This window comes from Pleurodeles waltl, chromosome 10 (assembly GCF_031143425.1).
Source record: "Pleurodeles waltl isolate 20211129_DDA chromosome 10, aPleWal1.hap1.20221129, whole genome shotgun sequence".
Classification (NCBI taxonomy): domain Eukaryota; kingdom Metazoa; phylum Chordata; class Amphibia; order Caudata; family Salamandridae; genus Pleurodeles; species Pleurodeles waltl.
In genome coordinates this window covers 243,651,251-243,673,052 of record NC_090449.1, presented here as the reverse complement: position 1 = coordinate 243,673,052, position 21,802 = coordinate 243,651,251, and the positions used below count along the sequence as shown (strand labels likewise).

Below are 21,802 nucleotides of genomic sequence, written 5' to 3'. Positions count from 1 at the left end.
ACGGTTTTCAACATGTTAAGAAACACATCACAGGGTGTAGTGAAAATACTGTCACGTGTACACATTGCATGGGGTGAGCATGCCTAGCGAGTAACTGGGAGCTGCTGCCTCTCACTCTTAAGGGAGCCAAGCGGAAGTAGTGTGCTGGCAAGCAGAGTAATAGAAGGCATGCAGGAAGTCAATCCTCGTGGTTGGTTATGTTTACATTTTGTGTTATTACTTCTCTGTAGTGAAATCGCCCAAAACTAGACAGAATAAAAATCTACGAACAGAAACACTTCCTTAGAAGAGACCGTCATGGTAAATGCCATGGTAAGGAACTGAACTCCAGTTTCATGGTTTTTTATCAATTTTATGGAAGTCACAGACTGGGCAATTTGCGTGAAATTATTCAATCTCCATGAAAAAAAGATCTATTTTTTCTCTCTGAGCATGACAAATAATGCCTAAATAAAAGTTACACTGAATTATCCGATTGTGGCTTAAGACAACGGAACGTACAGTTTCTTGTGCTGCATCTGGTCTCCAAAAGGTGAAAGCGTTTTCAGTATAAACTTGCCTTTAATTTGTAAGACTTGATCACAATTCTGGCCTTTTTAGTACCAACACATCTAGGTCCTGAAACCGTTCTGATCTAACATGAGCGGGGTCTCTGATACTCAGTGAACGACAATACTTTCCTTGTCAAAATGTTAGAATGTAAGACTACTAAAATCCAGTTATATGTCTGCAGGGTTGCAAGTTACAAGTAAAGGCATGATTTGGGAATAAACTGAACCACTCCCACACACCACACTACCGAGCACACAGTACGCTCACTCAAACAGACAAAATATTAGAAACAAGGATGTAGCTCCCCTTTTCTCCTCACAAAAAATAAAGAGGAAAGGACACTTTTCAAACACCATAAACGGAAACTATAGAAAATCCCCATTTCTGAGTGGTGGCTCTAGATTTTCTTTTTACCTTTAGCTCTATATTCTTGCTGGCTTTAGAATTATGTGCACTTCACCCCTGCTAACCAGCAGTAAAGTGCCTTGCTCCCTCTTTAAACATGCTTGAGTTGGCATATTCCTAATTTGCATATTGGACTTGCCTATAAGTGCCTGGTATATGGTACAAAGTGTGCCTAGGGCTTGGATGTTAAATGTCACTAATGAACTGCGGTTAATATTGTGCCATCCACTATAGTGGCAGTGCAAACATGGCTTCAGGCCTACCTTTGTAGCCTGAAAGTAGCATGTTAAAAAACACCACTCAACCTTTCATAATAAACCCTTTTAAAACACTAATAAGTCAGCCTTAAGTATGCTATGAAACCCACGAGGAAAGGTGCATGGTATTAAAAAGTAGGGAATGCCAAAATGTAATTTTAACTTGTCATTTCCGTGACTAGCATCCAAAACCGATTTTCATTGTGGCAGGCCTTGAAGTCCTATGTAGAAATCCAGAGTACAGATTAAAATATTAATACTGCATCTCAGGAACCGGACCAGCTTAAAAAAAAATAAACATCTATTTTTAATAGCTATTAAAAATCCAATTCAATGATTAGGTTGGAAGCAAAGGTTTAATAAATATATATATATTTTTTTTATAAAGATAGTTTTATTGATTTTGCAAAAGGAAAAAACAAATAAGACAGTTATACATAATGATGAATGGGTGCCAACGGGCACTAAACAGTGGTCAATCCCAATGTCCCAGACAACACCCTGTGCGCGTAGATTGTGCATCTCTACGGTGGTGTATTTCGTGAGTAACTCGTCCCACATAGGGGAGGGGGAAGGTGGTGTGTGCTCCGGCTCACCCTCTTGGTATGTCATTCAGTTTGTAGGGGCAGGGTAATCTGTTGTGGCTTCCCACTTTCCCCATACCTTGTTATATTTTTCGGGGCAACCTCTAGCCACGTATACTAGCTTTTCACATTGAGCACACCAGTCCACCCCCCGTTTCCACTTCGTCAGAGCTGGTGCCTTATTGGCTTTCCAGTCCGCCATGATGTCTCTTTTGGCTACTAGGCATGCCACCCCTAGGAAGTTTCGTTCTGGCCTCCTCAGAGTCTTCCATGATACCTAGCAGGAATGTCAATGGTGTCAACTCCGTGTCTACCCGCAAGGCCGTTGAGATCTCTCGCGATATAGCCCTCCAATATGTTTTAATCGCTGGGCACGCCCACACCATATGGAAGAAGTCGGCATCTGGGCTCATACACCGGGGGCAGTCATTTGTGGGTCGGAGGCCCGCCTTGTATAGTTTGGCGGGTGTAAGGTAAACTGCATGGAGATAGTAGGTCTGAATTAGTCGTAGACGAGTCGTCATCATTAAGGTATGAGGAGCTGCCAGTGCTTCATTCCAGTCCATCTCTTCCAGAGGACCCACCCATCCCTCCCATTTCCGACGCAGCTCCCCCAGGGAACAGGCGGTGGCAGTAATCAATGTACGATATATCTGGGAGACGCCTCCCTTACCCAGGTTCCCCATCAATGCCCTTCTCTCCATAGGGCTACTCTCAGGAATGCTATCCCCTGTCTGTATCTGCGTCAGTAGGGCGTGACGGACCTGGAGATAGTTATGGAATTGCGTCTTGTTTAGCGAAAAGGTTTCCTGCAGGCTCTCAAAGGAGCACATGTGTGAGCTTTCCCATATATCTCCCAGCGTGGAGATACCTATGTTATCCCATTTCTGGAATCCCTCCAGGCCCGCCACCTCTCTTAAGTATGTCCCATGCCACAGTGGAGTCTGTTGGGTAAGTCGCCTCCACCACCCCGACACCTTCTGGGCCGTCCGCCATCCCTGTAGTACCACCCCGGTCACCTCTGGGACCCCTCGTGAGATCGGGCCACCGTACAGGGCATCAAAAATCCTAGGATAACTCAGTGTCTGGAGTTCCAGCCGGTATGTCGGAGCTGTCCATCCCCCCCATCCAGTCATTAATCACTAACAACTGCGTTGTCAGGTGGTTGTAGTGAATATTGGACATTCCCAGACCCCCTTCATAGACATCTCTCTGGCAAGTTTTAAGCGCCAGACGGGGCCGGGTACCACTCCACAGGAACTGGCGAGCTAGCGAGTCCATATCTTTAAACCATTTCATGGGGATATGATGTGGGAAGTTCTGGAGGAGATAGAGGAGCCTGGGAAGAACCATCATTTTATAGAGAGCGATTCTACCAAGTAGGTTGAGGGGGAGGTCCTTCCAACGTTGGAGATCGTTTTTGATTTTTTTGGTTAGTGGAGTAATATTGAGCTCCCATGTTAATTCAGGGAGCGTTGAAATATGTACCCCTAGGTATTTGAAGCTATTCCTCCGCACAGGTATGCTTTGCTGCCATTCCACACAGTCGCGTGATTGATGGAGGGGAACCAGCAGGGATTTATTGGCGTTCAGGGTCAGTCCTGAGGCCTCCGAGAAGAGATTTAGAATTTGCAGAATGCGTGGGCCACTCTTGGCCGGGTTAGAGATGTATAACAGGACATCGTCCGCGTATAGCGCCACTCGGTCCTCTGGGCACACTGGCCAAGGCCAGCCCTCTATCAGAGGGTCTTCTCGTAGCAGTTTTGCCAAGGGTTCTATTGTTAGCGCAAAGAGCAAGGGGGATAGTGGACAGCCCTGTCTAGTGCCTCGGCTAATAGGGAATGTGTCTGAGACTACTCTGTTTACCTGGACTTGGGCTGTTGGGTTAGAGTAGAGTAGTCCCACCAGGCCCCGGAATTTGGGTCCGAATCCGTTTTTTATTAACACTTGTTTAAGGTAGGACCAATCCACTGTGTCAAATGCCCTCTCGAAGTCAAGTAAAAGCAACGCCAGTGGGGTGTGTGTCAGGGTCCCTCGGTGTGCCAGAGCCAGATGTAACCGCCTAATGCAGTGCCTAGTGCTGCGAGCATGCATGAAGCCGCATTGATCAGGGTGTACCAAGGTGGGCATTGTGTCTTTTAGTCTAGAGGCTAGGATTGAGGCTAGTACTTTGATCCCGATTAAGGAGTGAAATGGGCCGGTATGCCGAGCAGTTTTGTGATGGAGGTTGGGTTTTAGGGATCACTACGATTGTAGCTAGGTCAATCCCGGGAGAGAAGTGACCCCCTCTGTTCAGCTTCCTCATACATCTTAAATAGGTATGGAGCAAGAATGTCGCTACATTTCTTGTATACCTCCGCTGGGAATCCATCTGGCCCTGTGGTCTTGCCTGCGGCAAGGCTGGCGATCGCATTAGTTACTTCTGCAATGCTGATTGCCTCATCCATCCTTGCCTTGGTCATCTGGGAAACCCTGGCGAGAGTTATGTCATTCAGAAGGGGGGGATTCTTTTTCCATAGTGGGCCGAGGGTGTTCTGTGTAGAGGCGTGCATAGTAGGAAGCGAAGCTCTGGGCAATCTCAAAAGGTGTCTTAGAGAGGGTACCTGAGTCGTCCCTAATTTCGGGAATTGTTCTGTTGACTAGGGTGCGGGTGGCCAGCCAATGGAGGAGCTTCCCATTTTTGTCTCCCCAACCGTATATTCGTGCGGATGATGCTCTCCACATGTGTTTTGCTGACTCTAGTACTAAGTGTTTGATTTCGTCCGGACTCTGGTGAGCTGTCTCACTGTAGAGGCCTCAGATGAGGTTGTTTGTTGGTGCTCCAGCTTTAGTGCTTCAGCTTCCAACTCGGTCACTCGCGAATCGCGCTCACGCGCCCGTATGAGGCATTTAGCTTGCCCTCTTAGGGTAGCCTTACAGGCGGCCCATAATGTGCCCGGGGACTGCACCGTTCCTACGTTTAGTTCAAAATATTGTGTGAGGTGTTCCCTAATTTCAAGGGTGTAATCATTGTCTTGCAAGAACCATGCGTTCAGACGCCACACTGGGCGCCTAGCGGGATCCACTCCGCCCAGCCGGATTCGTACCGGTGCGTGGTCCGACAACCCTCGGGCAGTATCTCTGCACCCGTGACGCCGGTGACGTCAAGGGCCGGCATGAATACTAAATCAATTCTAGAATGTGCCCGGTGAGCGGCCGATTTGTGTGTGTATTGACGTTCCCTCGGGTGCCAAGTTCTCCACACTTCACACAGGCCAAGGCTTACAGCCCAGTCGTTAGGGTTTAATAAATATTAAACAAAAGTGGGGGGGCGTGGCTATACCGGGTGCAAAATGGCCGCTCCATGGAGGGCTCTGCCTGCCAAACAAAACATCGGTCATCTATTCGACATAACAGGGACACCTAGCTCCAGCAACCCTATTGTGTGGGATCCCTGAGGCGATCTGGGACAGGAGTGGGTCCCCTTTCAACTCTTGTGAAGCGCGAGTGTGCCAAATTGTGAGGGGCACACAAGGCCTCAGTGGACCTGGATGTGGCCTGGCTGACGTGCAGCAGGGGAGGAGGGCCTGCGCTGCTGGAGACGGCGAGAAACAGCCATGGCAGGGCAGCCGCTACTGCCGCATTGGCCTGGTGCCTGCGAGACATGCCTGGGAAGGGCAAATGCAAACCCTTCAGGGTCCACCGCCATGTTGATGGTACCTGGGACCACCGCAGGGAACGGCTCCGGCCGGATGCATGGTGGCTGGGGCCCAGCGGTGTCTGCTTTGTGCCTCGACCTGCGCCGGGGCTGACACAGCGGAGGGCGAACAGATTGCTGCTGGCCCCACAGGCTCACATAGTGCACCTCACAGTCAAATCGGTGAGTCAGGCCTCAGTCTGCTAAATTGTTAAATATTGTTCGTAAATTGAGGTGCTGCTGGGCGGCCACACTGCTATAGGCGGATGGCGAGGACTGGGCAGCGCGGGGGAGCAGCATTACTTTATTATAGACCTGCGTTCCCAGGAGATACTGGCCCCCACAACCACTGCCGACACTGACCCCAAAATCCTTTGTCACTTGGCCCAAAGTGTGCCTGTGGGGCGGGTTTGGCCTGGGGACACCAGGGAGTCCATTCTGTGTTTCTACAGAAGTAATCGAGGCTGGAACTCATCATCAGCGCTGCAATGATCATATATGTGCCATTGGGGAAAGCCCGTTGGAACTCACAGTGGGAAATTTAGATGACACTGATTGGGAGGCGGCACTAATGCACCCAAGAGAGGTGGCCGTTAAATCAAGACTGAGACTGATACAGTTTAAGGTCTTCCATAGGACATATTATGGCAGGGCTCGACTACACCAATTTGGAAGAGCAGAATCTCCTAACTGTCTGTTCTGTAAAAAAAAGCAGAAGTTTGTTTATGCACACACTGTGGGAAAGACCCACTATACAAGACCTCCATATCAGGGGAACTCAATAAAATACTGGGGGAACCAATACCACTGAGCCCCAAATTTGTGTTACTAGGCATCCACACATAGATATAACCCAGGCCAAACTCCTTTTCTATAACTTGGGTCATGTAGTGGCTAATAGAGACATAGCTAAACACTCGGGCACCCCGGAAACATCCACCCTGAGAGAATGGAAAGTGGGAAAGGACCTTTATATGGGAGCTGAAAAGGTCACTTACAAGGCCTGAGGGTGCCCACAGAAATTCTATAAGCTATGGAAACCATGGCTGGACTATTATGGCATAGATGCGGGGCAACCAAACACTCAGCCCAGCCCGTCGCAACATCCATGACATACAGCTACGAAGCTCTTACATGCATAAAATACTGTGTTCATATCTCCAATATAATATGTGACAATATATCAGACCAAATAAGTCTTCCACCTCTATGTTTCAGAGTCTCTGATGAGCTGCTGAATACTGCAGATTGTTCAAGCATGTTGAATACAAATAAAAATATTTCTAAAATCTATATATGCGCCGCTGGGGTCGAGGGTCACCCCCTCGTTCTTTACGGCAGAATTGCCTGGAGGGGTGTATGATCCCCGGGCCAGCCACCTCGCGAACGTACTCAGCAGCATGCTATAAATTCATGCCAATGCTTCGTTCGTGACCCACCCAAGAGACCCTGACTCCAAGCCTGCTTATGCCCCTTGGCATATCTACTACTCTGGGGTGAGCAGTTCCAATCCTGGAAGTGCCACGTGGCTACCCTCCGGGACACGGCCAGAGTCACTGTGGGTTCTGGAGCTATGCCAAAGAGCTTGTTCATTCTATTTCCAAGGGACTGCCCGCTCTCTACCAGTGTCAACAATCACGAAGGCCTAGAACTGGGCAAGCACAAGGCTATACAAACAAAACTCAACTTTGATAAAAAATGGCCCCGACAAGCAGAAAAAGATGGAGGCCCTGTGTCAGCAGCGGATCAGATGGAGGAGGATGAACAATAGGAGACTGACTTGAAGGAACTGCTCCTAGACGTCAAAACAAGCCTCAAATATATAGATGTCAAACTTGACCTGCTCACTAGTCGCTTAGACCTGGTTAAGCACTGGTTGGACAAACATGAAACACAACTGTACAACCTGGAGAATCGTGTTTCCAATGATCTTCAAGCAGACTCCAAAGAACATCTAGTCCGAATGGATAAGGTACGCAAATTGATAAAGGCAAAGAACAAAGACCTTGAGGTGAGATACCGGCGTAACAACCTCTGTATCACAGGAATCCCAGAATCTACTGCTATCTACAAGACAGAGGACTTCGTAGAGACCATGTTAAAGGAGCTCTTCGGAGGGTTCTTATCGCCTGTCTTCATTGTGGAGCTCGCGCACTGCTCACTTATTACCCCAAGCCCCCTCCCTGAGAGTTGGCCCACCCACTAATTGCGAGATTACTAACTCACCAAGACCTCAACACGGTCCTATGGTTGGCGAGACAGCGTGAGTCAGTTCAGTACCAGGGCAACAATATTTCCTTTTACCCTGGCTTTACACTGGCAGTGCAGGTAGCCAGTTGCAACTTCCTGCCTGTAAAAAGGGTCCTGCAGAAGGCAGAAATCCATTACGCCCTGCTATACCCAGACAAACTGCGCTTCTTCACGGACCCCAAACTGGCTTTGAAATTTACTAAGCAGGCAGTGTGGGGACGGCGATCCCCCTCTGGGGTCGGCTGGTGCCTCGGGGAGACCCCAGCGAGAGACAACAACTAAAATACTATACTGTCTCAATCTCCTGTTTGATCACTTTAGCCAAAATTGATTTGCCTTGTGGCGTTCCTCCCTGTATCCTGGATGCCAGGGGCCTCAGCCCCTCAGGTCACCTGCAAACAGCAGCCCACATCCCATGCAAATTTACTGTCACAACTATGTATGCAAGGTGTCCCCTCTATATCTTGTTCTGCCACCCTAGGTGTACACAGCAGTGTTGGCACCTGGTGCACCCCCACCCCACGGGATTTTTTCCCCAATGTTGACACACTGGGGGTTGTGAGTTGGGAGGGTGGGCTAGGTTTTCTCAACATGTTTGGGGGTTGGAGCGGGAGGTGGAAGGTGTGTTTTCACATGTAGTTTTCTTGTTGTGTTTGTAGTTTTTTGTTACGTCCCAGCCACAGGACATACTTCAGCATGGCAGCAGCGGGTTGCCTTAGCTCACACATCATATGAGCACCCACGTGAGCGCCCCATCCCCTCACATATCATGGCCATTTTAACTTGCATCACTTGGAATATCCGAGGCCTCAATGACCACCGCAAAGCACGCTTGCTACAATCAAACCTAAACAGACATAATGTGGACATATGCTTCCTCCAGGAAACCCACATGCACAACCCATCAGCCCCGAATCTGCGAGCGAGGTGATAAAATGCCTCCTACTCCTCCACTTACTCCAACTACACTCACGATGTTTCAATTCTACTACGCAAGGGCCTCCCATGGCAACTCACTCACTCCCTTATCAACCAGGATGGTCACTATGTTATCCTGGTGGCCACCCTTTACAGACACCTAGCGACCCTGGCTCTGGTGTACAGTCCCAGAATTGACTATCCCAAGTTTTTCATTGGACTCTGGACAAAGATAATTGGGCTAGGCCACCACGTTCTCTTCTGGGACGGGAATTTTCAATGCGATACTATACTACCGGGCAGACTGAACCACGCTCCCTCTCAGATCACGCCACAGTCCTATTGGAGAGCCGGGTGCCCCAGACAATTCCTTGAGCATTTACCTGGAGGCTACCACCGACTGTGTTGCGCAATGGGATATTCCGTGAGGAAATCTGCACTGAACTCATAAACTACTTCACTCACAATACCCAGTAAAAATCACCATCCACACGTTAGGAAGCCTTTGAGGCAGTAATACGAGGTGTCTGAATAGCAAAACAATACGCGGCCCTGAGAGCAATACAAAGGTCCTTAACTAGACTGGAACAAGAAATACTAATCCTTGAAACACAAAACTTCCACTCCAAGGATCCAGCTACCCTAGGTTTAATCAGCGACAAACTGTCGGAATTCTATGAGCAGGCCGTCAGCATAACTCACTTATTACACCGGGAAGCACAGGCTCGTCGTTACGGCGAGGGAGATCGGCCGGGCAAAACACTTACAGGCCTATTTCATCCACCGAGAGCTTCAGGATACATCCCGCAACTTTACACTGCTGACTCTAACCTACCATACTCCACACCAAACATACTGAACGCAATGGCTGCTTTCTACGCCAAGCTCTACACTGTCACCCGGTTCTCACAGAGAAGAACTCATTAAATACTTTGATACTAGACATCTGATAGGGTTTGATAACACCCATCGGGCCTACCTAGATAGCCCCCCGATCACTCTTGAAGAGATCATTCAGGGTATAGGCAGCTTCCCCAGAGATAAGGCGCCTGGCCTGGATGGGCTGACCGCCACCTTTCATAAGAAATATGCCCTACCCCTGGCGATGTATCACGAATCTTTACAAATAGGCTTCTTTCCGCCTACATTGTGGGAAGCAGTAATAATCACTCTCTTAAAACCAGATAAACCACTGGACAGATGTGACTCCTACAGGATCCTCTCACTCAAACACAAACAATAAAATCCACACCAAGGTGCTAGCCAATTGCTTGCCACCTCTCTTACAGAAAATAGTGAGACCCGACTAATTGGGCTTTGTCCCAGGCAGAACTTCGTCGCACAACCTCCGAACTATCTTTGCCGTTATATACCACCTAAACCCTCAAATATCGGCAGCTGCAGCTCTACTTGAAGCAGCTAAGGTGTTCGACTACATGCAATGGGCTTACATCGTTCCTCTTTTGGAGCGAATTGGCCTCAGCACTCATTACATTAAACAAATACAACTTCTCTATACATCACCAATGATCAGAGTGCGACTTAACAGCCTCAGCTCTGAACCCTTCACAGTGACCTGTGGCACGCGGTGGGGATGCCTGATCTCTTCGCTATTATTTGCAATTGGGATAGAGACCCTGGCAGCTAGACTATGCCAATGCACACCAACTGAGGCAAAGGGTTCACCACAAGGGGTTTAGTGGTGTCAATGTATGCCGACGATATAACCCTCTATGTATGTAACCCTCAGGAGAGTCTACGTCCATTGACCCAGGAGGTGGTAAGATTTGGAGGCTACTCAGGAATGCAAGTAAATTGGACCAAGTCAATTATATTCCCACTCACTGATACAACCCTCCCATTTCCCACTGAGTAACCTATGAAGTTGGCGGAGAAGCTGACCAGATATCTAGGAATTTGGATGAGTCGCGACCCAGAGGAAATCTGGCAAGCGAATTATGGCTGCACCATGTCCTGCCTTGAGGACAGGATACCCATATGGTCCAAATTGCCCCACTCTCTGGCTGGTTGTATCACGAGCACCAAGATGATTGTTCTTTCAAAGTTCCATTACCATTTCATAAACATCCCATTTACCTTCAGTGCCCAATTCCTCAGGCGATTGAAAACAAATTTGATCTTGCTAGTCTGGGCCAGAAAGCAGCCACGAATTTCTTGGGAAGTTTTGTCCTTGCCGCTCACACAAGGAGGACTGGGAGCCCCAGATATGACTCTGTACGCCTACTGAACTCAAGCCCAGTTCCCGCACTTCTGGCTCCCTTTCCAGCTCCCTTTTCAGCCTCGAGTAGCCATGGAGACTGAAAGTGCAACCCCCTGCCCTCACACAACAGCTTTATACCTGCCCTACAAAGCTCCTCGGGCTGAAGTCAACATAGCTGAATGTATAACATGGGCGTGGGGAGGATTAAAGAGGAGGGCATGCCTTACATTGTGATACGCACCATCCATCCCGCTTGCCAACAACCCCATGATGCCACCTCCTATAAAAAGAGGTGCACTCGCTCGCGCACGCAAGCACAAACTTAACACATTCTCAGATCTATATCTTGTTGGCCAATTCCTCCCACTACTTGCAAGCCTAGAGTCCGCACCCCTTACCTTTCTAGACACATTAATATATTATCAAATTCGCGCCACCTGCCGCGCTATGCATGACACCTTCCCGTGCCTTCCACAGCCTCTCCTAAAACTGGAACACATCATCACCTCCCCTTCCCTGCACAAACTGATTACTCATTTATATACTATCACACAAAATTTGCTGTCAGTAACACACTGGCATGCACGTTTACAGTAGGAGGAGGATCCGGACTGATCCCTCACAGACGGACAATCGTCCTTCTGCTGTGGTCAACTAACAACTTCCCATTAACTACAGACTCCGGCTTATTCATTTTAACTTCCTGCACCACCTTTATCGCACTCCACTACAGCTCTTTTGTGTGGGGCTAGATGTTTGCGCTACAACTCCATACCAGCAACCTGTCTCCACCTTGCCTGGCTTTATCCGAGAGTGGCACTCTTTTGGACAGAAGTCTTTCAAACTATTCACATGATCACCTGTCATTCCCCTTCTTTCACCCCACTGGTGGGCCTGAAAAGCTATGTTAAAAATTTACCCATCACATACGGACATCTAACTGCCATGCTACTACTCCTGTCTAAACACAGGGTGGCTATTCACTGGGGAAGGAAGCCAGCCCCCGACACCAGGGTATGGCTGAGCAATATGATGTACTTTCAGAAACAACTAACAAACTTCTGAGAAACGATGCCTCAGAGGAACACATGGGGCCCTCTATCACCTTCCTTCACAACAGATACTTGGATGCATATCCTGTACCTGCTCCACGTGCAGTTGCCAGCTTAGAGAAATAGCCCTCAACTTCATTGCGTTCTGGATGCCTGGTAGACCTACAGGGCTCATTGCAATCCTGCTTACATCATTACTTTGCAATACTTAGACAGTCCGAATGCTTTCTTTGTCAGGGGGGTTCTGCATGTACTCTTTGGGCCTATGTCATTATATGTTAACTGGAGATATTACACTCATTGTATCTTCAGAACCCACTGGAGACTATGGCACAATATAATGCATTGTCAATAATCACTGCATACTGTGGCAGCTTCTTGTTGTTATTGCACTGTTTGATTGCTAAATGCATATAAAGAAATTTAAATATATATATATATATATTAAGCAATAGTAACTTTTAGAAAGTTACCTATTCCCTGTCTGAATTGTCTGGAGGCTAATTTACGTTTGATTTCCAGTTTTTCCTAATTAGCTTTGAATTGGTGTAAAACGTCTCCCAGGAGCACAGAATGGGCTGGACTGAATGGGCAGAGTGGACTTCTCTGAACGCTACAGAAAATGCAGGGTGGGGCTGTGGGCATCCTTCTTGACACTACAGTGTCAAATTCTCTTTTGAGTGTCAAATCCTGCTTCAATCAATCAATCAATCAAAAAAATGTATAGAGTGTGCTACTCACCCGTGAGGGTCTCAAGGCGCTGGGGGAGGGGGGAGGGTTACTGTTCGAACAGTCACGTCTTGAGGTTTTTTCTGAAGAGCAGGAGGTCCTGGGTCCTGCGGAGGTTGGTGGGGAGGGAGTTCCAGACCTTGGCGGCGAGGTAGGAGAAGAATCTGCCTCCGGTGGTGGCGCGTTGGATGCGGAGGACTGGGCGAGTGCGAGGTTGGGTGGGGGTGTGGAAGTTCACTCTTTCGTTGAGGTAGGTTGGTCCAGTGTTGGGGAGGGATTTGCGTGCGTGGATGAGGACAGGTCTGCTGGGATCACATATAACATTTTTTACCACACTTGAAAGTGGAGACAACTGGATTTCAACCCAATTCTTGTGGATTCACTGTCTGGTTGCTAAAGGACTCTAATTTTGTCCAACCAGACTTCTGTGTCTGACTTCATTGAGGGTATTGTGACCATCTCAAACAGGATGCTAGTGTTAGTTGTTTGAGGTGCCCGAGCCAATTTTAATTTGTATCTCTCCAGTTGTTTCTCAGTAACTTCAGACTTTTTGTACTGAGATTCGTACAGTTTTTAGGGCTACGTGGCCCTATGTAGGGCCCCGTCGGACATTGCAGCGCCAGTCTGACATGGAGCATAGCCCAATGATGATACATGAGGACCCCTGCTTCAGTATTATTTTATGCCTGTGAGAGATGTTTTGTGTGCCTTCTAACTTGGAACAGTGCACCCAATATTTTTTATCAGTTGTGAGAGGACACCAGGATTACTAGAGTACACACACCACAGACAGCCCTCAGAGCCCACAATTTGTTTTGCCGGAATACTTTCCCCACCTTGAAATTGCACAAAGTGGGTAGTGTAAGCCACTGAAACTTTTACCCCATTGGTTTCAGCATCCCAGCAATTAACCCCACCTACTAGCTAGTGCCAGGCATATATGTATTACCTCCAGGTACCCACTTCAGAACACTTTCTGGAACTGAGGAAGAGCAGAAGAACACTGGATCTGTTTTCTGTGATCCGCTTCCTCCTGTACCCAGGACACAGAAACTGACTCAAATGATCATAAGCCTGGCCTTCTGTTCAAATTAGAGGAATATAACAAGCTACAAGAGACCTTTTTCCTTAAAGTACCCAACTATCCAGTGGCAACCGGACACAGACAGGATCCTGCTCTTGGCCTCCTTCAGCACACTGTGAGTCTCTTACTGGCTCCCCTGGGGCTTTAGAAGTGTGGTGCTGTGGTGGAGTGGGACTTAAAAGGACTAAGTGCCTGATTACAATCATATCCTATGGAACTTGTAGTACAGCAGACAGAATATCCCTCACATTTGTGACGGAGTCTCCCATCCACCAAGACTGTATTCAGGCCCCAAGTCAGCAGGTAAAATCTTTGACCAAGAGGAACCTGGTTGGTGCATCTGACCCATGCTCCACAGTGGTCAGCCTCAAAATGTGCCTAGGTCACGATCTACCACGACCAGTGACTATCATTGGCAATTTGTGCTTTTTGGAGCCATTTCTATTGAAATATTTGAAAACGTATATTTCCAGTATTATATGTTTGTCGTTTTGTTTATTAAAATGCACTCTATATTTCTAATTTGGTTTGGAGTTTGTATGGTTTTGCATTTTGACTTTATTACTATTTCGGTACTGCATAAATACTTTACACATTGCCCTAAATTAAGCTAGGAGGGTCTGTGCCATACCCAGGTGACTGGGCTTTTGTCACTTGAATGGGAGTGGGATCACTGTGACAAGTGCTGCGATTATTCCTTGAGAGGTGTGGTCACTCACCCCCATTTCTTACAGATCTATACTAATAAGATCTCGCCACATCTCCCCTGTTGTAAGGGATCCTAAATTGCTTCTAGTAGAAGCAAGAAGCTTATTTAAATTCATAAAGTGGTCAATCCAGAGACAGCAAGTTACTTGACTAACTTGCCATCACAGAGTTTCTGCTCACTGAAAGACACTGTTCACATGGAAAACCCTCTATTAAAAAAGCCAAAACTCTGAAACAATCATTCTGAGTGCTGCCAAAATGTCAAACTCCATACCTCCAACTATAGGGATGAATCCCTCATATGAAAAATGTAAGAAAGTATGCAACAACCTATTCTTCCAGGGCCACTTACAATTAAGAGCTGGCTGGCCCAAGTACAGAATATCAGATTTCACAGCCCTTTCTTTTAACTGTAGATTCCAACACACTATCTCAAAATAGTATAATGTATATTCGAGCCTGTTTAACTAGGGCATGCTTTACACTTTACATTGTAGTTATTTCCTATGCAATTTCTTATGCTTTTAGGTAAAGCATTATATTGCCCTGTAGGTCTGGTTTGCACTAGGACTTCAAATACGTAAATAAACATGAAAAATACACTTTGGAGTTCTACAAAGACACTGTACACTCCTTTTCTTCTTGATCGAGACTAGCGAAAGCATTTTAGACAAGCTATACGCACAGATAATATCAAAAAAACTTACAGTTCAGGCTTCTGCATACACCTTGACAGCACATAGAATTCCACGCAGAACAGTTACCTACATAAAATCAGAAAAGCACCATACTACATGTTGAGAATTATAAAGCCACTCTGAGAAAACAACCCAGTCTTTCATGCCAGTCGTTGCACCGGCTTTTCAGAATATACATTAGGAGACAATCTTACCCTTGAATACTCTCTAAACTTAGCAAGTGCATCCATCAGCTCAACATGCACAACACAGAAACATCACAATAGCCCACTCCATGTCATGAAAAAGATACACTAAAGTAGTACCAGTCTCACAATGTGTAGCCACACAAATGTGAGAACTACAACACCAATAAAAGGCATGTGCATGCATCTAGTAAAGGACTGATAGCATGCCAGAAGGGGGTCTGGTTTCTGAAATCCTATGACACTTGCCCTAGTGCCAGCAACCCACTCAGGTGCCCAGCTACCAAGTAAAACAGAGTAAACGTCTCTTGGCAGACTTTTCTCTTTTAAACAGCACTAAGTTGTCTGTTAGACACAACAGCGGAGAGTTAGTAAATGGGCAGCAAAACTATATACTTTTTTTCCTTCGCTCATGAGTTCTAGGATGGTACTTAGAAATCTAAAAAATAACATTCAAATGTCGAACACTTAGAAAAATTATTTGATTTCACAGGCTTTCAGGAGATAATAGTTACTCATCCTCGTCACTAATCTTGTGATGAAAAAACATAGGTTGGTGGACTCTCTGCATCTTTGTTCCAGGGCAGCACTCTACTGGAAACAGCCCATATAGACCACATCAGAAGTTCAGCCGACTGCGGGACCCAAACATTTGCCAGCATGACACATATTCCTGCATCACTATATTGCTTCTCTCCATGCCAGGGTTAAACTCAAAATATTTTATGTAGAAGGCTCAAGTCAAAACGTTCCTGCCACTAAGAAAATCTGGTAATTACTGGTGACCAGCACACACACACACACACACACACACACACACACACACACACACACACTGTGGTCTGTCCCTGCTTCACCTAGAAATATTCAGTTGTCTCCATTGCACAAAAACACAGTCATATTTTCTCCTACATCTGGAAGATTTTTACTCTTATCCATATCTCCTGAATAGGTCGCCTGTGTTTTGGACTGTGAATTGCCTCAGCATGATGTTTCTTCCCACTTTCTTGTGTGCAGACCTCATCTGACAAGAGCTGGAACAACCTCTCCCTGCACCTCCGACAAAGCCCGTCACTCACCATCTTCATGAAGAACCTCAAGACGCAGTTCTTCGGATGAGGCCCCTCCCCCCCCCCCCCCCCCCAGCGCCTTGAGACCCTCACGGGTGAGTAGCCGCACTTTACAAATATTGATTGGTTGACAATAAGAATGAGATATGTTGATAAATAAAACAATAAATACAAACATTCAAGAGAGTAGAAGCATTTTAAGCTATTTCATAGGCAACCTGATTTTCTTTTTCTTTGTCCAAGTATTTATACAGCACTTCTACATGAGATGTACTTGTCTCCAAGTGCTTGCAGATTTTCAAATAAAAGAACCATTAGTGTATCCTTAAACTCCCTTCAAGAAGGAAAATAAAAGCTCACTAAAGGCACAGCTTGATTTTTTTCATGCTTCTTCTTTGCTAGTATAGAAGAACCGTTAACGCCATTAATACAACCACATCTCCAATTCAGAAATTATAACATCAATATTCATACCCCAGAAAAACAAGACTCCCTGTGATGGCGATTTTATGGCTGAAATTCAACAACACACCAAACTGCTTATTGAAGTCATTTCTTCCTCAACTCGATAGGGCGACTAGACGGGTTTCCTTTGCTCGATTTGACGTTAATGAAGCCGTAATTTCAGTTTTGCTCATGAAAGCTAACGAGGCCTCTTTGTGTTTATCATTTCACATTATAAGCCCATTAAACATTTGTTCCAAGATACTATAATGGGGATCTACATGCAACTGTGTTCTTGATACCTATTGGATAAACCAGAGGGGGTTGATAAGTGGTTTCCTAATGTGCATAGCCTGACAGCATTGCATCAGGTACCATTTGATCACGCCTTGTTTATTACAATGGGGCAGTCCTTATGCTGGACATGGAGAAAGTGTTCAATATAAGAACAATGAGATATCAATGAGGTTTTCTAGAGGGTATATAGGCTAAATGTCCATATTATGTTAACATAGATAGTTTTAAGTTTAAATGCAACGTGTACAGTGAATATATTCAGCCAAGGGGAATGTGGCCAGATCTTTTATGTTGCATGTTCTGTTTGTTCTAGTAATTGAATCCCTGCCTTGACATTTACGGTACATGGAACTTGTAGACATATGAGAACTTCACACCGCAATGTGTCAATTGCTCAAGGTGTTTCCCGATTAGATCCGGAGTTTTAAAAGGCAATGTGCGAAATTAAGATGGTGTTAATGGGTTCATCAGTGTGATGGGATGTAGTGTGTACTGGTCAGATGCTCCGATATTTTTCTACAACCACTTTAAAAAAAAAAAAGTAGAATAATCGGTCAAAGTTAACCCAGACAACAATAGACAAGTCACGACAATTAATTTTCAGTCTATCCAACCTGCCAGACAGAGGGTCACTGGTGTGGGGCCACATTTGCAGGCAATAATACTACTGGTGAAAAGCACAGGGAATAATTACTCGAATACATTTCCTTCAGAAGCTACAGACTATTACTGCATTTGCAATATCTTGCCTTGATAACAGTCTTTACAAATAGACTTCAAACTTACTGCTCTGAAGACTGCAAAAAAACTACAGTGCTTTAGCAAAACATTGCGCCATCATCCATAGGACCACATTTTGCCTGTAGGCGCTTTACTATTGTTGGTTAGACATTCAGCTTCAAGGTTTGCTGTTGTGCCCCCTTAGACACTGAAGGCAAGATCCTTCTCTTCATTCAATTAAAACTGAAGATATTCATAGAGGCGAACTCTCCTTTCTAGACTGGAACCTCAGCTGACCACTCGCCATACCAGAAGAAATGCAGTGGTGGAACATCCTTTTCCGTTAAGGTAGCAACTTATTTGAACGCTCTCTAAGGACGCACAAGAAACAATCAAGAGCAAATAGAATTTAAGAGGCAACAAAGCATTGCCTCTTCTTTGATTAAGGTCCATGCAGCCAACAGAGAGAACCGCTAACCATCAGTGGGAAGGTGTGAACGGCATAGAATCATACCCAAAACTGGAATAAACTACTCCCTGAGATAGAAGGCACAATGATATGTGCAACTGCTTGATGATTGAAAATGCTATATTTAGACATTCAGGTCCATTAAAATGCCAACAACATAACATAATAAAATATACAAGTATAAAAAAATATATGATTAGCAGGTAAACGATGACTCATTATACATTTCATCAAAAAGGTTACAAAAAGCAGATGAGTCTCATAATATACTACTTTAAAGTGCAAGAGACTTAGCAAAGGTGTGAACAGATGGTTAACAGAGTTATTTACCAAAAGAGACTTCTGGGCCCGAATTGCTGGCGTTGACTAGATACATTATCTTTGAAGCATTTCCAAACCAAAAAAAAAAAAAAATGTAAACCGATGCGGCTAGGTCCATAGCTTTAAGCTAATGCTGCGATATACTAAAGTGCTGTGCTCTAATACAATACAGCATTGATCCCGATACAAGGTTAATGATGAGTAGTATCCGTTTCACTAAATGCTGGGGTCAAGTCAGGCCTCGCTGTCTATACACATATAAGATGCACTTGACTTTCACCTTAGACTTAAATGTCATGACTTAAACTACGACCTACTAACATTTTTAAACAATACAACAGTTTTAGCTCAGAGTTTCTGATATTAAAAAATAAAAAACATTTAATTAAATCTAGCCACATTTCCTGGACAAAAAACAGGTTAACCTGGGACAGAGATTATTGCTAATGCGCAGCGAATAGAAAGCAGTGTTCACTGAGAAACTGCTTCTCGTGCTGCTTTCCTCCAATTTATGCATAAGTGTAGCTACACGTTTGCAGCATCACTATAACAGCTACCTCTGCCATCCACACACCACACAAACATTTTCCACACTGGGCACCCTGCAAACACAAACTGTTTTCCATCCATGCATTACAGCCTAATGGTCTAAGCATTCTATCCCTAGCTCCCTTCTCTTCGTGACACAGCAAGGAACATCAATACAAGCACAATAACGCGTGGACCCACACCCTTACATCTCAGCAGACCTATTGAGTGGCGCGAAATCTGTCCACAAATGCGTGTCAATGTCTTATCAGCGGTATGAGATAGTGAAGAAATGCAAAAACTTGCTTTATGCATGGAGTCATGTGGTATCTGCCCTCCATATGCTATTCATGTTGAGCATATAAGTCACTGAAATAATGTTATACAACATTTAGCATCTCCCTATAGAGAAATGTCTGCAACCCGAGCTCCATAAGTAAGAGATCGGGTAGTGTATTACAACTAAAAACATACCCTTTTAAGGTTGCCAATAAGGGAACTGGGTCAGCTTACTTGTTAGAATACTCATATCGATTTTGAATGCGACACCTGCGAGTGTGCTTTAGAAACGGTACTCTGCAGAACTATAAAAGCTACTTAATGTGTAAGGTGAATGCTCGAAAAAGGCGGTTCTCTTATTATTCCATTCGGTTCTGGTTTCGTTAAGAGCGAATCAGTTCGCTCCCGGCGAGCTCTGCATATCTCTTAAAACACCTGACTAACTGGAAAACGGATTAAGAGCCATTGCAGAACACAACAGGTGTAACACGGGCAGCGCATGTGTGCCCTCACAGACTCACAAAGTGCATCAACCCTGCTCAGGGAGGGGAGAGGAACGTCACGCGCTACGGTTCTCCAGCCGTTGGCTGTGCTGCGAAAAGAGGCACGCAGACTGCCAATTATAACGAGTTTTACTTAAGTGGGCGCCGGTATACAGCGTAACTGCGTGACATCACCACCTCAAATCACAAAGGCCTCCGTTTAGGGTGGCAGACGAAAAGACTTTCTGTGCCGTCAATTAGCAATAAACCTTGGCTTGGAAAGGTGGAGAATCTCAAACGCTGGGCAAAAAATAGTGAATCGTTCGTCCATTACGCACAATGCCTACAGTACAAAACAAAAAACTTGCCCAAATAACTCTTTTGAACCACAATTATACAAAAGATAAAACGAAAGCTTTTTTGATGCAGAAACAGGCAGGGAATATTGTTGGCTTTTTACACTATTTGCATTAATCCAGTCTGTTTGCAAAACACAGCATATGGTTTGCAATTTGAAGAATAACAACAGTAATTTCTAGCAGATTGCTTTATAAGTGCGGCGAGATACAGTCGATTCATTCTGGATAGTGGTGAACCTAAGCGGTTAAAGGGTGTCTCAAATCTGTGCCACCGTGTTATTATGCCCCTGGCGGCAACCGAAATCACGGGTTTGCAAGAGGCAGTAGGAGGCACGAGTTTAGCAAAAAAAATATATACCCAGTCGGCCGATCCCCAGTGTGTAAGACAAAAGACCGAAGAGCTGCAACACCTTTGCCAAGGGCTAAAATAGTGAACCTCACAGCAATCCTGGGTTGCCACCGCAGCAGCATCCAGTGCCAAACAAAGTCCCTTGCCTGCATGCAAGCAGCAGTCTCTTTCTTCCCTCCCATGGTAAAGAAACTAATGCTTCCCAACCCCCTGCCACCCTGGTTAAAACGTCTGTCACCTTTGTTTCCTGAAGGAGGGTTATTCAAAAACATAACCCAGAAAGAGGGTCGGCCCCATGGTAAACCCCGTCTCTTTCTGACTAGAGATGCAGTGTCTGGTCTGGGTCCTAAAGCATTTCGCAGACATTACCTACAGCACAGACTATGCTCAAAAACAAGAAACGGCAGCATTGAAAACATACAGCCAGGTGCTCGTTATCAGCATCGGGCATAAACCGTCTCAAGGCGCTGACAATAAAATACCTCCTGGTTCTCCTTCCAGTACGAGGCTTCACTGTGGTTCATCATATTCATGTACATGGACCGGGTTACAGGGCTCCTCAGGTGCTGGCCGGTCCACATCCTTCTCAGGGCCAGCAGCGATAGAACATAGCCGAGCAGCCAGCACAGGAACAATTTCATCTGTACAATGAAGGGCAGCAGCAGGGCGGCATCCCGAGCAGGCAGCCTGTCTGCCCCATCGCACGGAACTTACACATCAGCCTGCAGCAGGGAGAGGGGGAGGGAATGCACGGCAGCCGCAGAGCGGAACCTTCCTGCCCGCAGCACCGTTCCCACCCGGACACCTTCGGGCGCACACCCGCCGCCTAACAAAGACCATAAGCCCAGAAGAGAGAAAGAAGACACCGCAGCTCCGTGCGCGCAGGGGGTCCGCGGTCTTGCAGCACGCATGACCGGAAGTGCCTTTCTTTCGTGTTGCTAGTCATCCTGCTTCCTGGCTGGGATTGGCAGCGTTGCAGACAGTCGTGGCTACACATTCGTTAGTGATGCAGACGGGCCGAGCATTCATACATATAGAGGGTTTATTAGTTAGCAGCCTCTCTTCCCGTGATATGTTCTAGTAATTAATATAAATGCACATATCTTCAAGCAGCAGCTTAAAACGATGAAACCCCTTCTATCTCCCATGTATACATTGAAATGTT

At 46.0% G+C, this 21,802-nt stretch overlaps 1 protein-coding gene across 3 annotated transcripts in view; it reads right to left on the bottom strand.

The window, feature by feature from the left end:
• The window catches only part of METTL9 (methyltransferase 9, His-X-His N1(pi)-histidine), a 145,282-nt gene extending 123,724 nt beyond the window's left edge, over positions 1-21,558 (bottom strand). For 2 of the 3 annotated variants that reach the window (XM_069210311.1, XM_069210312.1), the window contains exon 1: positions 21,120-21,558. In XM_069210311.1, the coding sequence (XP_069066412.1) occupies positions 21,120-21,278 (159 nt within the window). In that variant the 5' untranslated portion in view covers positions 21,279-21,558. Of the gene's footprint in view, positions 1-19,968; positions 19,997-21,119 lie in introns of those variants that run through there. The other variant, XM_069210313.1, reaches the window with a different exon arrangement.
• Between the last annotated feature and the right edge of the window lie 244 nt (positions 21,559-21,802).